The sequence below is a fragment of the Gossypium raimondii genome, chromosome 10 (genome assembly GCF_025698545.1).
Source record: "Gossypium raimondii isolate GPD5lz chromosome 10, ASM2569854v1, whole genome shotgun sequence".
Lineage (NCBI taxonomy): Eukaryota > Viridiplantae > Streptophyta > Magnoliopsida > Malvales > Malvaceae > Gossypium > Gossypium raimondii.
The window spans coordinates 54270591-54293278 of record NC_068574.1 but is presented as its reverse complement, the minus strand read 5'-3'; the positions used below and the strand labels follow the sequence as shown (position 1 = coordinate 54293278).

The following is a 22688-nucleotide window of genomic DNA, read 5'->3' as shown; positions in this document are numbered from 1 at the left end:
AATCAGCAAGCTAATTTATCAAATATAACTTGATATTTAACATTTTCAAAGAGTTTTTTGAGTTTAGGACCTGCTTCTTATTTTTCGCTTTCTCGCAGCACACTAGTGAATCTTCCAATTTTCCTTAATAATTCCTTAAACGAACCTAAACTAAAATTCAGTATAAATTGAATCAATTTACCATTAAACCATCCCCAAAACACCCACTTATGAGTTCAAACCAATCGTTGAAATTATAACTATTTTATGAATCCAAACTAGTTAGATTCCTTACACTGTAGCGATATGAACTATGCATACAATCATTCTTCGGCTTTACAAATGATTTGGGGTGTTTAGGTCAGCACATAATTCAATAATCTACTGGAAAATAAGTAGCTAATTGATAATTAAATTCATTCATTTAATCAATTCATAACCTTTACTCAACAACTATGTCGAAATAACGAACTAGTTATCCTTAATTATATTTACACTTCACGATTTGTGGGATCCGATTGGCTAATTCATCAAGAACATCTCTTTATAGTAAACATGTGATTAAACACTGATTAGGAGGGTTCAAGAATGCAATTTAATGCTGGAAAAATATGGGCAAGACCCAAGACACAAAACAGCCCCCTTTCTTACACATAGGCGCACGCACCACCACCTATGGTGGCCAAAATTGAGGTTGAATTTTAAAATGGTTTGAGATCTCATTAAAACCTGGAAAAAATACCTTTAAAAGCATTTAAAATCCCCTAAATTCCAAATTTGGAAATTTTGGTTTTTAATTGACAAGATTAATCAAGAAATTGAAGAGAAAATAGATCTTACCCAAGCTAGTTGAGAGAAACGGCAATGACACTTTCTTGGCAATATTTGGGATCGTTCTTGGGGTTCAAGATTTTAGATTTTGGGATGATTTAGATGAGGATAAATGGAAGCAATATAATAAAGAAGATTGTGTCCAATCTTGACGCAAAAAGAAAAAGAAAGAGATGATAAAATGTGAGGTGTAGGTGACGACATTAATGGAGGAAAGGAAAAAAATAAAATCAATGAAAGGGAGAGGAGGAGATGAATGGCTAGGGCAATGAGGAGGAGGATTAAAGGCTGATTATTTCTGAAAATTAACATTTATACCTAGGGTTACAAGGCTTGGGTGGCACACACATTAAAAACAAGGGATTTTTTGCCAAAAATTAAATTATTCTGTAAGGAAAGGGATTCAAACTTGAGACCTCATTTAATTTCCATACTTTCTCATATTTCTTTTAACCATTAGGCTTCTTCTTCATTCTTGAAATAACTTTGCAATATTTATTTTAAAAACAAGACATGTCACAAACTAAGGTTTAAGGCAAAATTTGCTAAATAATAAAAATTGTGAGAGAGAAGGGACTTGAACTTGGGTTTCAAGGAAGGTTTCACTAACACTTATCCAATAAACCAATACCTCATTTATTTCCTAAAAAAATACATAGATAATCTCAAAAATTAAGGCATGACCACTCTCTCTCAATTCACAAACCTGATTTTACTAACCCCCGATTTTTTGGATCTTACATTATTTGCATATGTATGCTACATTTTTTAGGTCTAGAGCAGGGGTATCGATAGTCAAGCTTAAAAATCAATACCTCTATTTTTTGAAACGTGCAAGAAGTCAGATTAGAGATTTGGTATCGATACCTTTGCTCGAGTATTGATACTTAGGGTCAAAATATCGAAATTTCATGACAAGTACCGATAATTTGGGACTTTGGGATTTTAGTCGAGAAATAAAATGCAAGTTTGGTATCATTTTTCCAAGTGGTATCGATACCACCTAGAGAAAATATTGATACCCAAGTGTTAGTATCAATACCTATGAACAAGTTTTGGAAATTTTGTTAAATGGACCTTATGCATGTTTAATTATTATAAGACTATTTGGTGTATGGTTAGAATGTAACATTGATACCGAACAAGTTAATTGACTTTAAACCTATACGAATACTAAAATGAAAGACGCTTTGTTTAGAATAAACTTTTACTTATTGTATATGACATGAGACGGTGGTGTGACACCTCCGTATTTGGGCTTGATGACCAAGCCAGGTATAGGGTGTTACAGAAATGCATGCCTGTGGTAAATTCTGATACATTCACTGAGCTTGTTTAAGCTCACACCCTCACTAAATCCTTGTAGATTAGGTGATTATATTATTCGTATGGACTTTTGGAATAAAGGCAATGTGGGTAGAATCTTGGCTAGTTTATTATGATTTTTGAATTCTAAAACTTTGGTTGTTTACTATTATAGTTTTATTCATTCTTTTACGGTTTTGGACTTCGTTTATGGGTATTTCGAAGCATGAGATTGCTGTGGATAATGCGTGTGAGGAAGATAATTTGATTTAGCATGAATATTTCTCTATTGTGGTTGTGATTTGGTTGATTTGCATAGGGGTATCGATACTCGGGGCATAAATATCAATACCTTGATCTTAAAATGTATGTGCAGGAAAACAGTAACTGAATTTGGTATCGATACTTTTTTACAAGTATCGATACTCAAGGTAAAATACTGATACCTTTGTTTATGTATCGATAAAACATTTTGATTCAAAATTGAGTTGAAAAACCAGAATGCTAAAATGGTATTGATTTTCTTATTAGTATCGATACCTGACTTCCCAAAATATTGATTCCTACTATTGTGTATCAATACCTACATATTTTTTTGGAAATTTGCTATATGGTCCCTAAGCATGTATTTAAACTATTTCAAATGTCGTATAATGTTTGTCTAGTCGCAATCACATCTGAAAGTGCTTAAACTAATAAAAATTGTTCTTGCTTGAAGCTATGTGTGCAAGTGGCAAAGTTACGATAATGTTGTAGTGTCATGTAACTCGAGTCTGGCGGTCGGGCTGGGTGAGGGGTGTTACAAAGTCTGAGTGCAATCCAATTCTGCATAAGTATTCATCCAAGAAAAATGTCTATGAGCAACTATTTTGAGTTAAGTGCATGTGTTAAGGCATGGGACTTCGCTCGAGACACCGGTGATAGGTGTGTATCCTTTTTCAAGTGACTCGGGGAGAAACCAAGCCTAAAATAGGGCCATATGGCCAACCACATGGGCATGTGGACCACACGTCCCCCATACGCGGCAATGCCCCCTTGAAACCCTAGGATGTGTCGATCTAATCTGGTTTAAACAATCATGGTTTTTGATGATCAAGAAACAAAACCAAAAAAAATGAAAGTACGGATTAATGATTATGTTATTTGCTTTTGATTTAAATATGAAAAAGGTTCGTGTAGTCTTTTGAAATTTAAAATTGCATCCAATAATTTTTTTGTTTGCAACAAATGTCTTGACAAGTGGCAATGACAAGTGGATCTTTTGATTTACATTTTGCAATGGCAAGTGAGATACATTTCTTTCGTAGCTGCTTTGACAAACATATTTGTAACATCTTAAAATAGGGCTTTGATGTGTCACCCTAAACTCGGCAGGAACGGTCCGACCTGAACTTGGAACGTCACATTAGTCACCAAACTAACTATCCATTTCAAACCACCACAAACACAGTAACCGACCAATCACACCACACAATTAATCATGGAATATTTAATAAAAATCTAATATCTTGCTTCCGTTGCGCTCTGATCAACAATCAACAACCACCAAACTATTAAAATTAGAATTATATGTGCATGGACTGAAGTAAAACAAATTACGGACAAAACAACCAAGTATAAACCTTAAGAGTTATAACAACAAGACAAGTCTATAAGAGTAGGACCATGACAACAAAACGACAACAATTCTTATTATAGGAATAGGCAACAAAGTTAAAATCCCAGCAAACAACTCTAGTAAATGATGTCAACAAAGAGCAATTCTTATTATACTCATAATGCAATAACCAAATGCTCTCAGGGGTAAACCTCAATGAGAGATGTCAAACCCACAATAGGAGTAATTTTGAAAGAACTAAAACCAGCTGCTAAAAATAGTTTAGCCCATTCTTCTTCCCGCCTCTCTTTTCCAGCCACCAATACCAACATCAACATGTCGAAAAAGAGTTGTGTTTTAGTTAAGCTTGAGGCTTCATCATTCACTTGCTTATTCTCCCTCACAACCATGTCAATTATGATCAACTTTCTTCCTACCGTGTCTTGGCTTGAAATGGCCTCTTTACATCGCTTCAAAATTGTCAAGCATCCTTCATCATTCCAATCGTGCAATACCTTCTGTTCAATTATCATTCATAATTAGCTCAAAAAACATAAAACATTAGCCAACCCACAAACTATGATTACCTTTGCCTTCAAATCTTTGAATATTATCATGTGTAATGGAATTTGTTGTGCATTATTTATAAAAGTAAAAATACCAGAAAAAAATAATGCGAATAAATTTAGTAAAGCTTAACCTTTAATAAAATTGCGTCTCCTGTTGGAAATGCCTCAAACATGTTGCCTCCAACATATTTCAAGTTCTTACTCCCTTGCAAGCCAGCAACAATATTAGGAAGATCAAACACAGTGCACTCCATGAGTGGAAATGTATCAGCAATGGCCTTGGCCGTAGTTCCTGTGCCACCCCCAACATCTACGAGGGAGTTCAATCCCTCAAATGCCCCTTTACACTTGTCAACTAGAACACTAGTAACCAATTGAGAATCACTAGGTAAGCCATCATTTATCAAATCTTTTAGCTGAGGGTCATGGGTAAAATAGCCCCACAATGTCTTCCCATATGCAGTAGCAAATGGAGTATGATCATCATTTTGGAACCAGGTCCCTAGAAAACTCCAAGGCTTTGTTATAATAGGATCCATTGTAGCCTTCAAAGTAGGCGTTACGCAGAAGGGATTATTCTTGAGCAAAATACGAGAAGAGTTGGTAAGAACATATCCTTCTTCTTGAGCATCAGTGTCTAGCTTTTGGCGTGCAAAGAAGGCCGAGTGAACTAGAATGCGCATGAGCCTATAAATGTCACATGCTTTAGCAGGGTTGAGCATCTGTAGCGCAGCAACCAGCTCGGTAATAGTCATGGGCTTGCCATGATCATGAATGATATCAAGGATGCCTAAATCAAGTGCACATTTTAGAGACATGAAGCTTACGAAGTTGAAAGCATGTCTCCAAATGTGAGCTTGTGCTTGGAGTGCCTCAATAGCATCCTCCCTATTAGCTGACGTCTTGTTTGTTTTTAAGATCTTTTTGTTTTGAAGTGAATTAGCATACGGCTCAATATGCTATTTATAGGCTATGATACTCCTGTTTGATTGGACAAGGTTCCATATCGGAGCCGACCTCTTAATCAATTTATGCATTTAATGACTAAAAGAAGTGGTTGATTTCATCAACTGCTGTAAAAAAAATAATTAAATCTCCGTGTGATGCCATATTGAAAGTGGACTTTCGATATGTGGCTCCAAGCTAAACTATCAGTACAAAGTACAGTACGGCATCAGTCCTGAGAGCATGGACCTGTTGTGATGCAAAATGATAAACAAAAATCAGAATACATACAAACCGAAAGCTATATAGCTTATGGTCAAACTCATGCAACTTGTTGTGCCCTTCAAAAGGAAAAGGTTTATATCAACATTTTTAATTAAAACTGTTAAAAATTGTAATATTAATATAATGTTAGAAGTTTTGGTCCTAATATAATTTTTTCTCAACCCATAGTAAAATCTCCCCAACATATTTCATGTCTAGAAGTCCCAAACTTTGAAAACCTGACCGCTATACATGCGCAAGCAGATAGCTATTGAGGCAAGTCAACCTATCTCCAGGCCATACAGGAGGACGTGTGTTCAAGTGCGCTGAAATGTATTATCCTCCAACTTATGTATTGAACAAAGATTATGAATAGTTCTAAGTATTATAACCAAAAAAAAAGACATTAGTAACTATTTAAAAAAAAGTTAAAATCTCGAAAAAGTGAATGGCAAAACTGGGAGCCCCCTTGTTAATTTGACAAATGCATTAAATACAATATAATCGCGAGTGAAATATAAGTATAAATATATGTTCTATCAAATACATTATTATAATAGAAATAGGTAAATATATATTTTTTTAAATTGTTAATTTCACAAACTTATTAAATACAATACAATCACAAGTACAATATAAATATAAATATAAATATAAATATATGTTCGATCAAATACAATATTATATGATACACATGACACACGCACAACGAATAAAGAATCGAAAACAATTGGACTAAATCGAAAAGAATATGACTTCACCCCACACATGGCACACGAACTACGTAGGATGAAGACTCATACATCGCAATTACATATGACTTAAAGAGGAAGGACATTGAATACAGTGTTGGCGATCAAGTCTTCCTGAAAGTGTCCCTAAGGTGAAAGGTGTTCATGTTCGATCGAAAGGGTAAGTTAAGTCCAAAATTCATAAAACCCTACCGAATCCTTATGAGAATCAACCCAGCTGCTTATCAATTAGAACTACCACCTGAACTGGATCGAATCCGTGACGTTTTCCATGTCTTTATGTTGAGACGGTACCGATCCAATCCTACCCATATTATTCCAATTAAGGAGATCGAATTGAGACCAAATTTGTGCTTTGAGGAAGAACTAATTCAAATTTTTCATTGAGACGTAAAGGTTTTGAAAAGGAAATAAATTCCTCTTCTTAAAGTATTGTGATGGAACCATAGGCCGGAGGAGACTACATGGGAACCAAAAGTCCATGTTCCGCCAACTGTATCCTCATTTATTTGAACTAGGTAAATTTCGAGGATGAAATTTCTTTAAGTAGGGGAGAATTGTAACACCCCAAAATATATAGGTTTAGAAGTAATAATTAACTAAGAAATGAATCTTAGTCTTAATGGTTAAGAGCTTAGTACACTCCCTAGAGATTCTCGGTTTAATCCACCTCTCTCCAATTTTTTTGTTTTAATTTTTTAGCAAAGTAGAATGAAAATCCCCTAGAATATATATTAAATGGAGCAAATACATTTCAAGAGTGAGCAGCAGCCAAATGGTTAAGCCTTTATATTCCATCCCTTGTTTTCAAGGTTCAAGTCATGCCAAACACCACCCCATTTCATTTCCCCTGTTTAATTTCGACAAGAAGAGTTACTTCCCAAATAATCCCTCATATTTTGAAAAATCTGGGTATTTATCTTTTCCTAATTACATTTGTATTCTTGTTCCTTTTTCAAACCAAACCAAATTTTATTTATTTTCTCTCTATTTAATTCTCCCGTTTTCTTCTCCATTATTCCATTTGTGAATATTTTTCTCCATTGTTGTGAAATATTATTTTCCATCTCGAACCTGAAAACAATCTTCGATCAACCTAGCCTTTCTATCAGTTTAGCGTAACGTCATCAATTTCATCTCTAATCTTGCTAAGGATTGGTAAGCACCTTATCTATAAATGGAACTTCAAAGATTCTTAATATCATTATCTTGAAACTGATTTTTCATCCATTATCAATCTTTTTAATGATTTCTTGTCGAAATTCACGGTAATCTTGATAGACCTTGATAACATTTCTTAATTCTTAATTAATGTTGTTTGAAGGACTCGATTTAGGTATCCAAGACCAGATTTGATCGAAAGGGATGTCGCTCGAGACACGACGACAGGTGTGTGTTCTTTTACAAGTGACTCGGGGCAAAACCAAGCCTAAAATAGAGCCACATGGCCAACCATAAGGGCCTGTGGACCACATGTCCCCCATCCGCGGCCATGCCCCCTTGAACCCTAGGATGATCACCTTTTACATGGCCTAGGACCCCCTACACGACCTCCCAAACAACCTTGTCACCCCTGATGCTTAATTTTGCATGACCCATATGGCCTAGCCACGCGGTGTGCATTCCATCCACACGACCCAAGGCCTCCGACATGATCCGATAACACAGTCGTCTGTACCCTATAACTAAGATTTTACCATTTTGACCCAGAATTCTATGTTTTGATCAGATGAATCCCTAAATAAGTTCTAAACTATTTTTAGTGTTTGAAATTATGCAATTGGGTCCCTGATGATATGAAATATGTTAGAAACCTTGATTGATCGAATTAATGCGGTGTTTATTTGTATATGTATATTTGCATAAATTACGAATAATATATGTTAATATTGTATCTATACTTGTGATCGTATGATCGACGTGACCTATGTTACTATTAATCCGAATACATGAAAAGCATGATTTTGCTACTGATTTGTCATGTATTAGTGCATTAATTGCTATCATACTTGATCTATATTAAATATATTAATTGCTATCATACTTGATCTATATTAAATATGGCGCATTGCATTGCATGGGATGAGACGATGTGATCGGAAGAAGTTTGGCAGTTTATCTGCATTCATCTATTTTGTGTGCATCCACAACCAAAGGCAAATTCCATCTACGGGTATTGCTGTGTATCCATAGCCAAAGGCAGATTCTAGTTGTAGGTTTATGCTGTATAAACTATAGCCAAAAAGCAGGTTTCATCTGCAGGACTTTTTGCTGTGAACCCACAACTAAAGGCAGATTCCAACTACGGGGACTTTTTTTGTGTCCACAGTCAAATGGAAGTTATTATCTGCGAACCAATAGTGGTTTATCCATATCCCGTTGTGTTGGAGAAAGGAGTTCTGGTTAACTCCCATTATAGTGTGTAGTGGTGAGGTAGGATCTATTGTGGTTGTGATTTGGTTGATTTGCATAGGGGTATCGATACTCGGGCATAAATATCAATACCTTGATCTTAAAATGTATGTGCAGAAAACGATGGCGAATTTGGTATCGATACTTTTTACTATGTGCAGGAAAACAGTAACTGAATTTGGTATCGATACTTTTTTACAAGTATCGATACACAAGGTAAAAATACTGATACCTTTGTTTATGTATCGATAAAACATTTTGATTCAAAATTGAGTTGAAAAACCAGAATGCTAAAATGGTATTGATTTTCTTATTAGTATCGATATCTGACTTCCCAAAATATTGATTCCTACTATTGTGTATCAATACCTACATATTTTTTTGGAAATTTGCTATATGGTCCCTAAGCATGTATTTAAACTATTTCGAATGTCGTATGATGTTTGTCTAGTCGCAATCACATCTGAAAATGCTTAAACTAATAAAAATTGTTCCTGCTTGAAGCTATGTGTGCAAGTGGCAAAGTTACGATAATGTTGTAGTGTCATGTAACTCGGGTCTGGCGGTCGGGCTGGGTGAGGGGTGTTACAATGTCTGAGTGCAAATTTAATGGTATCCAATTCTGCGTAAGTATTCATCCATGAAAAATGTGTATGAGCAACTGTTTTGAGTTAAGTGCATGTGTTAAGGCATGGGACGTCGCTTGAGACACCGGTGATAGGTGTGTATCCTTTTGCAAGTGACTCGGTGAAAAACCAAGCCTAAAATAGGGCCATATGGCCAACCACACGGGCATGTGGACCACACGTCCCCCATACGCGGCAATGCCCCCTTGAAACCCTAGGATGTGTCGATCTAATCTGGTTTAAACAATCATGGTTTTTGATGATCAAGAAACAAAACCAAAAAAAATGAAAGTATGGATTAATGATTATGTTATTTGCTTTTGATTTAAATATGAAAAAGGTTTAGGGTTTAGGGTTTAGATGTAGTCTTTTGAAATTTAAAATTGCATCCAATAATTTTTTTGTTTGCAACAAATGTCTTGACAAGTGGCAATGACAAGTGGATCTTTTGATTTACATTTTGCAATGGCAAGTTAGATACATTTCTTTCGTAGCTGCTTTGACAAGCATATTTGTAACATCTTAAAATAGGGCTTTGATGTGGCACCCTAAACTCGGCAGGAACGGTCCGACCTGAACTTGGAACGTCACATTAGTCACCAAACTGACTCTCCATTTCAAACCACCACAAACACAGTAACTGACCAATCACACCACACAATTAATCATGAAATATTTAATAAAAATCTAATATCATGCTTCCGTTGCGCTCTGATCAACAATCAACAACCACCAAACTATTAAAATTAGAATTATATGTGCATGGACTGAAGTAAAACAAATTACGGACAAAACAACCAAGTACAAACCTTAAGAGTAATAACAATAGGAAAGGTCTAGAAGAGTAGGACCATGACAACAACACAACAACAATTCTTATTATAGGAATAGGCAACACAGTTAAAATCCCAGCAAACAACTCTAGTAATTAATGTCAACAAAGAACAATTTTACCACTTCAACTATGTATTTCTCCACATTATTATTCTCATAATGCAATAACCAAATGCTCTCAGGGGTAAACCTCAATGAGAGATGTCAAACCCACAATAGTTGTAATTTTGTAATAACTAAAACCAGCTTCTAAAAATAGTTTAGCCCATTCTTCTTCCCGCCTCTCTTTTCCAGCCACCAATACCAACATGAACATGTCAAAAAAGAGTTGTGTTTTAGTTAAGCTTGAGGCTTCATCATTCACTTGCTCATTCTCCCTCACAACCATGTCAATTATGATCAACTTTCTTCCTACCTTGTCTTGGCTTGAAATGGCCTCTTTACATCGCTTCAAAATTGTCAAGCATCCTTCATCATTCCAATCGTGCAATACCTTCTGTTCAATTATCATTCATAATTAGCTCAAAAAACATAAAACATTAGCTAACCCACAAACTATGATTACATTTGCCTTCAAATCTTTGAATATTATCATGTGTAATGGAATTTGTTGTGCATTATTTATAAAAGTAAAAATACCAGAAAAAAATAATGCGAATAAATTTAGTAAAGCTTAACCTTTAATAAAATTGCGTCTGCTACTGGAAATGCCTCAAACATGTTGCCTCCAACATATTTCAAGTTCTTACTCCCTTGCAAGCCAGCAACAATATTAGGAAGATCAAACACAGTGCACTCCATGAGTGGAAATGTATCAGCAATGGCCTTGGCCGTAGTTCCTGTGCCACCCCCAACATCTACAAGGGAGTCCAATCCCTCAAATGCCCCTTTACAGTTGTCAACTAGAACACTAGTAACCAATTGAGAATCACTAGGTAAGCCATCATTTATCAAATCTTTTAGCTGAGGATCATGGGTAAAATAGTCCCACAATGTCTTCCCATATGCAGTAGCAAATGGAGTATGATCGTCATTTTGGAACCAGGTCCCTAGAAAACTCCAAGGCTTTGTTATAATAGGATCCATTGTAGCCTTCAAAGTAGGCGTTATGCAGAAGGGATTATTCTTGAGCAAAATACGAGAAGAGTTGGTAAGAACATATCCTTCTTGTAGAACCCAATTTTGCCCAGACCCGTACCCAAGAACCAAAACCAATTAACAAATCCCACTACCCAAACATAAAATCCAATTACAACCCAAACCCAAAACCCAACAAATTAAACCAAGCCCAAATACCCAACAAGCCCAAAACCTAAACTATTTTCAGCCAAAAAAAAAGACCTAGCCGCCGCTCCCTATCCCTAGCTTCAGCCACCAACCCTCTGCCACCTCCTGTCACCGCCGCGCCGCGCTGCACGTCACGTCACCACCTGCTCCACCTGCAAACACGCAAGCAAAGAAGGACAAAACAGCAGTAGAAACAATAGAAAAATTGTAAAATGGCTATTTAAAAGCCATTGAAACAGATCTAGGGGGATTTTTTTTCTTTAAAAAAAAAAACGCACACAAGTGAATCGAAACTCAGAAACCAAATTCTAAAGGTTGATTTCTTTTCTTTTTGCAAACTGTTCTTTTCGTTTTTTTTTTTTGCTATTCTTTCTATTTACTTTTTTTAAAAAAATCTTTTTAAAAAAGGTTACCAAATAAAAAAAAGAAAAAGGAAAGAAATACCTGAATCGGCCCTTGAACGGCCGGCGATGGTCCATTGCCGTCGTCGGATTCGGGCTCGAGAGGTTGCCAAAGACCGTGTTTTCTCCTCGACTTCCCTTTTCAAAGTTCAGGTGCTCTGAATATGCCTCAAATGCGCGGATCGGGGATGCCGTCGCGCGGCGCCGGCCTCCGGCCATGGCGGCGATTAGGAGCGGCCAAGAAAAGGGGTTGAGGGGATTTGGGATCTTCAGTTTTTTTTTAAAAAAAAAGGGAAGAAAGAAATGGGGGCTGATTTCTCTTTTTAGGGTTTTATTTTTTCTATTTATATAAGATTTTAAACTGTGCCGTTTGAAAGCTTGTCGAGCTGCACATTTTTGTCTTAATCGGCATTTTACGCAATTAGTCCCTCCAATTCTGTGGACATTCGGTGCACTCTTTTATTTTCACTTAATTTTGACCACAAAATTTGACGCCCGTTCCAATCTGATCCTGCACAAAACGATGCGCGTAAGGGACGGGGAATTTTCCGAATCAGTCCCTTACTTTTGACGCGCGTTTTACTTCAGTCCTCTTTGTTTTTTATTTTCGAATTTACCCGGTACTTTTGTCTTTATTTCAATCTAGCCCTTTTTTTAGCATTTTTGTTGTTTAATTAATTATTTTTATATTATTATAATTACTATTTATTATTATCAGTTTTTTTTCCTTTTATTTATTCATTACTATTGTTAATATATGAATTAGTTTTTATTATTTTAGCTTTATATATATATATATATATATATATGGATGTTACATACTCTTATTTTATAAGCTTAAAGTATATATACGCATGTGTATATTTTTCATAATTTATTTATACATATATGTACGTACCTATATATGTATTTGTATTATTATTTTATAATATTTACACATACTTCCATACTTTGTATATTTTATAATTTAAATATACGCTTACACATACTTTTATAATATATACAGATATACTCATATATATTTACATAGTTCGTATATACATACATGAACATCTTTTATGTTTTATAATTCTTATGATGCATATACATACATGCATACATTTCTACAACATACATATATACCTTTTATTTTGATAATTTTAAAATGTATTAATGCATACGTATTTCTATACATATTTTAAAATATATGCATACATTTTTATATAATATACATACTTTTATTTTATAACTTTCGTATACATATTTATATATATATGTACATATTTTTTATTTTTGTATATATATATATATATAATTGTATATCATCTATATACTTTATGTACATACATACATTTTCATATTTCCATAATTTTATGTATATACACACATGTATATCTTTTATATTTTTATAGTTTTATATATTTTCTTCGTTTGTTTTCATTATTTATTTATTTTATTTCCATTATTATTTTGAATGAATGTTTAATTTTAATCGTTTATATACTTGGTTATTTTTGTATGTTGTAGATTTGACTTTTTATTTATTTTATATTGTTGCCATTATTTGTATTATTTTTATACTTTTGTATTCATTATGGTTTTGTCTTGCATAACAACAATGTAATTTGGTCTCACATTTTTTACTACGATTTTGCGTTTTATTTTATTCGATATACCGAAGTTTGTTTTAAATAAATAGCATCGTGTTTAGATTCGAGAAGATCGTGCCCTAACTTACTGGGTTTCGATCTTCACAACACATCTAAATGCACGACTCTTTTCAAACTCAAGTTCTTAGTAATCTCGAGATTTAAAAAACACGTTCTAACTTACTGGTCGTGATATCTTTTTTTAAATCCGAGATAGCTAAAATATCTTTTAAATAAGTAAATTTTGGCATTCGTTCGTGTATCGGGAATTCGAGACATTGTATCCTAATTTACTGGATATGATTTTCTTTTTCACATGAAATATGCCCCTTCTTCCGAAATTTTCAATTTTTTAATACAATGATCGTATTTTTAAATTTCTTTAAAGTTTTCAGCTTTTCGACATTAAGACATTAAGTAATCAACTAAGGTACCAATTTTAGGCGTATCGAGGGTGCTAATCCTTCCTCGTGCGTAACCGACTCTCGAACCCATTTTTCTGAATTTCGTGGACCAAACTTGTTGTTTTAATAAAATCAAACCATTTATTAAAAACTACTTTTCGAGGTGATCCAATTACACCTCATAAAAAAGAATTGGTGGCGACTCCCGTTTCATTTTTCAAAACCCAAGTCGACCTCGTTTTCCGTCAAAAAAATGGTGTCAACACTTCTTCTTGAGCATCATTGTCTAACTTTTGGCGCGCAAAGAAGTCCGAGTGAACTAGAATGCGCATGAGCCTATAAATGTCGCATGCTTTAGCAGGGTTGAGCATCTGTAGCGCAGAAACCAGCTCCGTAATAGTCATGGGCTTGCCATGATCATGAATGATATCAAGGATGCCTAAATCAAGTGCACATTTTAGAGACATGAAGCTTACGAAGTTGAAAGCATGTCTCCAAATGTGAGCTTGTGCTTGGAGTGCCTCAATAGCATGCTCCCCATTAGCATTGCCCATATTCATCTTAGCTGACGTCTTGTTTGTTTTTAAGATCTTTTTGTTTTGAAGTGAATTATTATACGGCTCAATATGCTATTTATAGGCTATGATACTCCTGTTTGATTGGACAAGATTCCATATGGGAGCCGGGCTCTTCATCAATTTATGCACTAAAATTTAATGTTTAAAGAATAAGTGGTTGATTTCATCAACTGTTGTAAAAAAATTAATTAAATCTCCGTGTGATGCCATATTGAAAGTGGACTTTCGATATGTGGCTCCAAGTTAAACTATCAGTACAAAGTACCGTACGGTATCAGTCCCGAGAGCATGGACCTGTTGTGATGCAAAATGATAAACAAAAGTCAGAATACATACAAACCGAAAGCTATATAGCATATGGTCAAACTCATGCAACTTGTTAGAAATTTTGGTCCTAATATAATTTTTTTCTCAACCCATAGTAAAATCTCCCCAATATATTTCATGTCTAAATGTCCCAAACTTTGAAAACCTGACCGCTACCACATAGATTAGATATATATTCAATAATATGATACATGCGCAAGCGAATAGCTATTGAGGCAAGTCAACCTATCTCCACGCCATTTTCGCCCCCAAGTTCATGACTACCTCATTGATTTTTTTATTTTCTTTGAACAATATTCTCTCTCAATTTTAATCATAAAAGCAACATCGATGATGAAAAAAAACCATTTTTCATAAATATTAATCATAATCTCGTTTTAATTATACCAAAATATAACATTAAAAATATGCCGATTGAGTCTTAACTAGATTGGCATGGATATTGTTACCAAACAGGAGGGCGTGTGTTGAGTGCGCTAAAATGTATTATCTTCCGGTTATAGATTGAACAAAGATTATGAATAGTTCTAAGTATTATGTAAAAAAAGACATCAAGAACTATTTAAAAAAGTTAAAATCTCGAAAAGTGAATGTCAAAAGCGGAGCCCCTTGTTAATTTGACAAACGCATTAAATACAATATAATCATGAGTGCAATATAAGTATAAATATATGTTCTATCAAATACAATATTATAATAGAAATAGGTAAATATATATTTTAAATTGTTAATTTCACAAACTTATTAAATACAATACAATCACAAGTACAATATAAATATAAATATATGTTCGATCAAATACAATATTATATGATACACATAACACACGCACAATGGATAAAGAATCGAAACAAGCTGGACTAAATCGAAAAGAATATGACTTCACCCACACATGGCACACGAACTACGTGGGATGAAGACTCATACATTGCAATTACATATGACTTAAAGAGGAAGGACATTGAATACGATTATCGTGATCAAGTCTTCCTGAAAGTGTCCCCAAGGTGAAAGGTGTTCATGTTCGATCGAAAGGGTAAGTTAAGTCCAAAATTCATAAAACCGTACCGAATCCTTAAGAGAATCGACCCAGCTGCTTATCAATTAGAATTACCTCCCGAACTTGATCGAATCCATGACGTTTTCCATGTCTCTATGTTGAGACGGTACTGATCCAATCCTACCCATATTATTCCAATTAAGGAGATCGAATTGAGACCGAATTTGTCCTTTGAGGAAGAACCAATTCAAATTCTTCATTGAGACGTAAAGGTTTTGAAAAGGAAATAAATTCCTCTTGTGAAAGTATTGTGACAGAACCATAGGACAGAGGAGGCTACATGGGAACCAAAAGTCACGTTTCGCCAACAGTATCCTCATCTATTCAAACTAGGTAAATTTCGAGGATGACCTAGAATTCTATGTTTTGATCAGATGTATCCCTGAATAAGTTCTGAACTATTTTTAGTGTTTGAAATTATGCAATTGGATCCCTGAGGATATGAAATATGTTAGAAACCATGATCGATCGAATTAATGCAGTGTTTATTTGTATATGTATATTTGCATAAATTATGAATAGTATATGTTAATATTGTATCTATACTTGTGATCGTATGAACGACATGACTTATGTTACTATTAATCTGAACACATGAAAGCATGATTTTGCTACTGATTGGTCATGTATTAGTACATTAATTGCTATCATACTTGATCTATATTAAATATTGCCGCATTGCATTGCATGGGATGAGATGATGTGATCGGAAGAAGTTTGGCAATTTATCTGCATTTATTTGTTTTGTATCATCCACAACCAAAGGCAAATTCCATCTGTGGGTATTGCTGTGTATCCATTGCCAAATGCAGATTCTAGCTGCAGGTTTATGCTGTATAAACTATAGCCAAAAAGTAGGTTTCATCTGCAGGACTTTTTGCTGTGAACCCACAACTAAAGGCAGATTCCAACTACGGGGACTTTCTGTGTGTCCACAGTCAAATGGAAGTTACTATCTACGAACCAATAGTGGTTTATCCATATCCCGTTGCGTTGGAGAAGGGAGTTCTGGTTAACTCCCATTATAGTGTGTGTAGTGGTGAGGTAGGATCTATTTTGTTAAAAACCAAAACTATATGGCATTTTAAACACATGTGCATACAAAAATCTATTATTATATATATGTGTCTATATATGTTCATTGTGGGTAAATATGAAAATTTGGTTATTCTGAAAACTACTATTGTGAGTTCCGATATATTAATGGTGGTTGCTTTGAAAAATCGATACTTTGAATTGTTGCCTGATTGTGAATATTTTATGCGATATTATCTAATGCATCTTACTAACTGTTGCACTAATTTTCTCGTGATTGAACTCACACTAAGCGTTACAGCTCACTCCCCCCTTAAATTTTCATCCTTAAAGATAACCCACCAGGTTAGGAACGCATACGTGAAAATTAGAGTGTCTCGGCTCGGTTTCAAAATTTCAATTTATTAAGACTTATTATTTGGGTTATCCTATTATTATAGTTTTTGTACTACTTTATTTCGAACTATGGCATCGAACCTAGGTTTTAGATTTGAGATTTTATTTTGCATGACATTTTATTTAAAATTTTAAGATATTATGCTATAATCATTAATTTGTATGCATGAAGCCCGGTTTTCCTTAAAACCAATAGATATCATTTCTTTTGCTAGTAAATTGAAATTAAGATTTTGAGGAATAATAAAACGGTTTGTAATCGAATTTTTCTCTGAAATTAAACGAAGGTTTTAAAATGGCTGTTTTTAAACTTGATAACCACAGTAGGCCATCTCGATGGTGATGTTGTCTTCTAGATTACATCTAGCATCTAGGTCGAGTCGGGAGCTTACAACACCGGTGGGCACATCATTTTCTACTAGAACCGGTACATAACGGTGCCGATCTATTTCGATATATCATTTCAAATTTATCGATATATTAAAAAATTTAATATATATATATAAATATTTACAAATATAAAATAAATGATATTAAATAAATTTCAAATATAAAATATTCATCAATTATATAAAAATATTTATTAATGAACTCCATAAATAAAAATTTTATCATTCAAGAAATTTAAAATTAACAAGGAAAAGAAGGTGAATATTGATGCAGAATTTACCATAATATAATTAACAAAGATTATTAGATTTTCAGTATCTAGATTAGATTACTTATTAGGATATATTCAATAATATATATGATACAAACGTAAGCACTTACGTACTAAGTCGCGTATTGAGACACGGCAACCGTCCTCGCCGTTTTATCTTCATGAATTAATGACCTCCCACCAAAATATAATATTAAATGGACAAATAATTGCTGCTTACACCAACTAAGCTAAAATCTCTAATTATTTAAAAAAAAAAACCAAACAAACAACGGTGTTAGTCAACCGATGTTCATGGCCTAATTAAAGGGTAGACGGTCACCCTTTACCGGCATAATATCTCTTTCAGTGTCTTTTAGTTATGAATTATTTAATTTAAGTTTCTTTTAACAATTTTTAAATTTTAATCCCTTTAATTTTAAAATTTTATTTTGGCTCCCGTAATGAATTGTTGGATTAAGCTTCGATGGGGTTTAATCGTCAAATTCAATAGTTAATAAATTATTAATTTGAGATTTGATTTTTCATAATCAAGACATCCATTGTTGATAACATGTCACAAGTGCTTTCCATCGTGTAACTAAGTAATGTAAATTAGTTAAGAGCGGTTCATTGCTAGTTAAGTAGTTAAGGGTAGTTTTTTATTCTATTAGCGATACATTTCTAGTGTACAAGTATTGGATATCGATTGTATTTGTTAAGTCGATTAACGAATTTCCTCATATTTCATATCTCTAATATGGTATCAAAGTAGGCTCTTTTCTTTTTCCCTTCTAATTGCTCCGTTAGTTATGGATCTTGCGACTTTTCACACATCAATACTTGGAAGATTTAAAGCATTGATCACACTTTGACAATCGATTCAATCACAATATTATCTAACCTTTGAACACAAAGCCACAATAACGCTTTGTAGACATCAAATATCTAAATAGAACGAGTATCCCAATATACAATTATTTAGTATTTATACTATATTAAAGCTTTTTGCTTAGTTCATGTCACAAGTTAACTTGAAATGTCATAAAATCAATATGAGTATATGATACCAAATGCAATTAAAGATAATTATGTCACTAAACTTTAAATTGTAACCTATTGATCTAGTTGTTCACCTTTCCTAGGACTAGGCTAGGAAAATAATCGTTGTACAAAAAAGAAGAAGATATTTATATCACTACTATATAAAAGGCTTAGTTCAATGCACAACCTCAAACTATAACACTTCTTTTAGTTAGATACATTTTTTGTCAAATCCGATCTTGAAATTATAATTTTGTAACCATTATGGGCCCATACCATTATCACTGTTACAAAAAAACCCTTTAGCAAATTGGTAGTTGACACGTGGAATTTTTAATAATATAATAAAAATAATAATATTAGATATTTGAGCACCATCTCTGTCTAAGTGTTATGATCCAAACCTGCCCATTGTCCTCCACTTATGCAAAGATTCATAAACAAAAGTATATGTTCTTTAATTGGAGTACCAAGCCTTTCCTTATAGTTCATCAATTTCGTAAGCTTTTGCAACATAGCAAGAGGGTGTCGGGACACAATCCTAAAATCAAGCCCTAACTCGTAAACTACCATTAGTGTCGCGACACAGGCCAGTGGGTGTCGCGACACCGACATGACATGAGGAATTAATTAACCAAGGGTGCTCACACAACAAACTTCAATGCAAAACGTCAGCCGAATTAGGTCAATGATTGATGACCAACCCTAGGCCTATAAATAGAAGGATCTAAACACTTCATGAATAGTTTTTATTTAGCTTTGTATTCAGTTTAGTTTTTCATTAAGTTTTCATTAGTTCGTGCTTCTGTTATTAAATTATCAGGATTTTTCTCATCTCTACTCTTGATTTCTTTTATAATGTTTATATTTTACTATCAATTTCTTTGCATGTGTTAAATCCATGGGGAACTAATCCGGTAAGGAAGATTAACGAGTGGATGTGGGATTCATTAACTTCTATTTAGAGATTCTTAGCAAACCAGTTGGTCGGGGATAGGAAGAACTTAAAACCCTAGGCTTGATGACTTTAATAAGTCATATAGGTGGGAATGAACCCAAAATCAGTATTACCTATTCGTTAAAACCTTACCCCCGTTCGGTCTGGACTGTGGCATCGAGAGATAAGTAGTTTTTGCCGACACATTAGGTTAGTGGAAGACAGAGAGGCCTTGTGGAGAACCCTAAGTAGAAGATAATTATGAACACTAAAACGAGTTAGTCTTCCATCATTAGAATTGATAGAATCTGCACTCTATTCCAATTCTTAATTATCTTATTTTTATAAAAGATATTTTCTCATCACCTTAGGATATATTGTAATATAATTTAATTTAATTACTAACTTGACCCATCAACGTAGAAATTAATATTAGTTTAGTCTCACCTCCCTAGGGTACGATTCTCGGATACTTTCATACTTTGTTGTAAACTATATTACAACCTAACCCATATACTTGTGGACACCGCCTTAATTCCTATCCTTAATAGCAGTATTCACACCTCTGGTGTTGGTACGTCGAGAGGCAGTTAGTAACTAAGTCACACAATTATTTTATTTAAAGTGACTAAATTGAGAAAAAAGTTAGAGTAATCAAAATAGGACAAACCCTATTTGATTTTTAGTGAATCTAGTAGAAAATTCTAGTTTTTAGAAAAGCTAGTTTTGAACCTACATTTTGGTTTGAATTAAGACGTTTTTTGGCTGCTAATTGCTTGTATATGTTGTGTGGTTATATATCTAAAGCTTTGGAACTGTTGGGGCCCTTTTTGAGTAAGGCGAAAGGTGAGCAAAAACTAGTTTGAGCTTGCGATTTTCAAGTGAAAATGTGAACGATGAGTGTTTTGGAATCACTGCTTGTAGGCACAATTCATAGTGTTAAACGAGAGCTTAGGAGTAGCCTAAACCGCTATCATAAGTTTCGAAAGTAAGCCTTCCTATCCCATTTGTTTCTTTTTTAATTGTGATGAATACGTATAGTGAGTTGTGATAATTACTGCTAGTTTTGCCCTTTTTTAATTTTGAGTTAAAACGTGATTTTGAAGTCTTTTTCAACTCATTTTATCATGATTAGAAGGTTTTTAAAATCACCTTGAAGTTTCGTTGATAATTACTTACGTTTTAATGAATTTTGTGAAGATTGCCAAAAATATGTCGAAAAATTATGATAATATGAATTGGGTAGTTTTTAGTGGTTTAAGAGTTGAGGATTTGAAGCAGATGACTAATCAGATGAACATAATTCATTTTAGGCAAAAAGGTTAAGTGTAGACCGAGTTACGAGCATTCTAAGTTTGTTATGTTAAATTTTGGTTACATGAGAACTTAGAATAGGTTGATGCTTTAGTCGGTTTAAGTGAGTCCTTAGCTACAATCTGGTTGTGAACTTTGTACGGTTATTGTGTGTTAAGCCTCGGATTCATTGGAGCCTTCTACAAGTTAAAGGAAAAGCTAGTTGAGCTTTTGACTTCTCAGCAAAAGCATGGGGGTGAGTGTTTGGAATCACTATTCATAAACACGAGTCAAGTGTTATTGGAGAATTTAGTAGTAGCCTAAATCTCTATTCTAAATTCTGAGCATAAGTTTTCTTGTATCTATATTTGTTTTGTGGATTTGTGCTTATATGATTATGAAATTGTGCATGGTGATAAGAAGCTCAAGTATGTGATATGTGGATATGGTATCTGTTGTGAAAAGTGCAAATGTATACATGATATATATGTTATATGAAAGTGATAGTATTTTGTAAAAGATGCTAACATGCAGTGATAGTGCACGGATAATCGGTAAGTGTTATGTGTTTAATTTCTGATATTTTGGCCTTGTGATTTTAAAACCATTGGTGTAACACCCCTAACTCGTCTCTGTCGTCAGATTAGCATTACAGAGCATTACTGTTAGCTATGGATGCTGCGACCTTTGAAAGAATCAACAATCAAGAAATTTTTCATTCCATTTGATTTTGCTTCACATAAAGTAGCAGTGCTTATTGATAACAGTACCTTCTTGGCTTGGAAGTAGTATGTTTTACTGGTAATCAAAACTCACAAATTACATTCTTTTGCTGATGGAACAGTTCATATACCCTCAAAAGAAGTTATTGGGGCCAGTGGTCTTACTGTTGAAAACCTAGCGTATGCACAGTATGAACAACAAGATTCAACGTTGTTTGCTTGGCTTCTTTCCACAGGAAGTGCTTCGCTGCATAATTAGTTGACTGGGATTCATCTTCTGCGTTTGAACTTTGGGGGTGCTCTCATGCACATTTTTGGAACTCAATCCGCTACTAAAGCCATGAGGTATCGTTTTTTGCTGCATAATTTTAAAAAGAATAAGCTTTCGATGTCAGCCTATTTGGCTAAAATTAAACACCTTTGTGATTCAATGGATGGGTGTGATCAGCATATCTCTCTAGAGGAGTATCAATCAACCATTCTTAATGGCTTTCCTCCAGAATATGTCTATGTCATTTCTATAATAACGACGAGTCAAGTGCCATTCAATTTACAAGGCATAACGATGACGCGGTTGGATGCTGGAGCCCGTCAACAAGTACATCTATCTCAGGCCACGTTTTCAGCCACTCTTGTGATGGAGAACAAATCGTTATCATTTGCTTCTCCGTCTACTATAGCCATTCTTACATTTGTTGGACAACCACCGCCTCAGGCATTTCGGTCCAATAAAGTAACTAGGCTTCGTGGTCAAGGGCATGGGAGATCTAGTGGTGGAACATGGCCTCAATGTCAGATTACGACAAGGTTGATATCTAGAAT

General features: G+C 34.3%; 2 protein-coding genes across 2 annotated transcripts; both read right to left on the bottom strand.

Moving 5' to 3' along the window:
• Positions 1–3781: 3781 nt before the first annotated feature.
• On the bottom strand, positions 3782–5744 carry LOC105784815 (trans-resveratrol di-O-methyltransferase). Its single transcript, XM_052622521.1, has 4 exons — positions 5730–5744; positions 5452–5475; positions 4413–5201; positions 3782–4230 (listed from the first exon to the last, which is right to left on the bottom strand). The coding sequence occupies exons 1-4, from the start codon at positions 5742–5744 to the stop codon at positions 3913–3915; spliced, it is 1146 nt and encodes a 381-aa protein (XP_052478481.1). The 3' UTR covers positions 3782–3912.
• Positions 5745–10133: 4389 nt separating this feature from the next.
• Positions 10134–14426, bottom strand: LOC105784816 (trans-resveratrol di-O-methyltransferase). Its single transcript, XM_052622078.1, has 4 exons — positions 14101–14426; position 11494; positions 10793–11277; positions 10134–10610 (listed from the first exon to the last, which is right to left on the bottom strand). The coding sequence occupies exons 1-4, from the start codon at positions 14392–14394 to the stop codon at positions 10293–10295; spliced, it is 1098 nt and encodes a 365-aa protein (XP_052478038.1). The 5' UTR covers positions 14395–14426; the 3' UTR covers positions 10134–10292.
• Positions 14427–22688: the final 8262 nt, after the last annotated feature.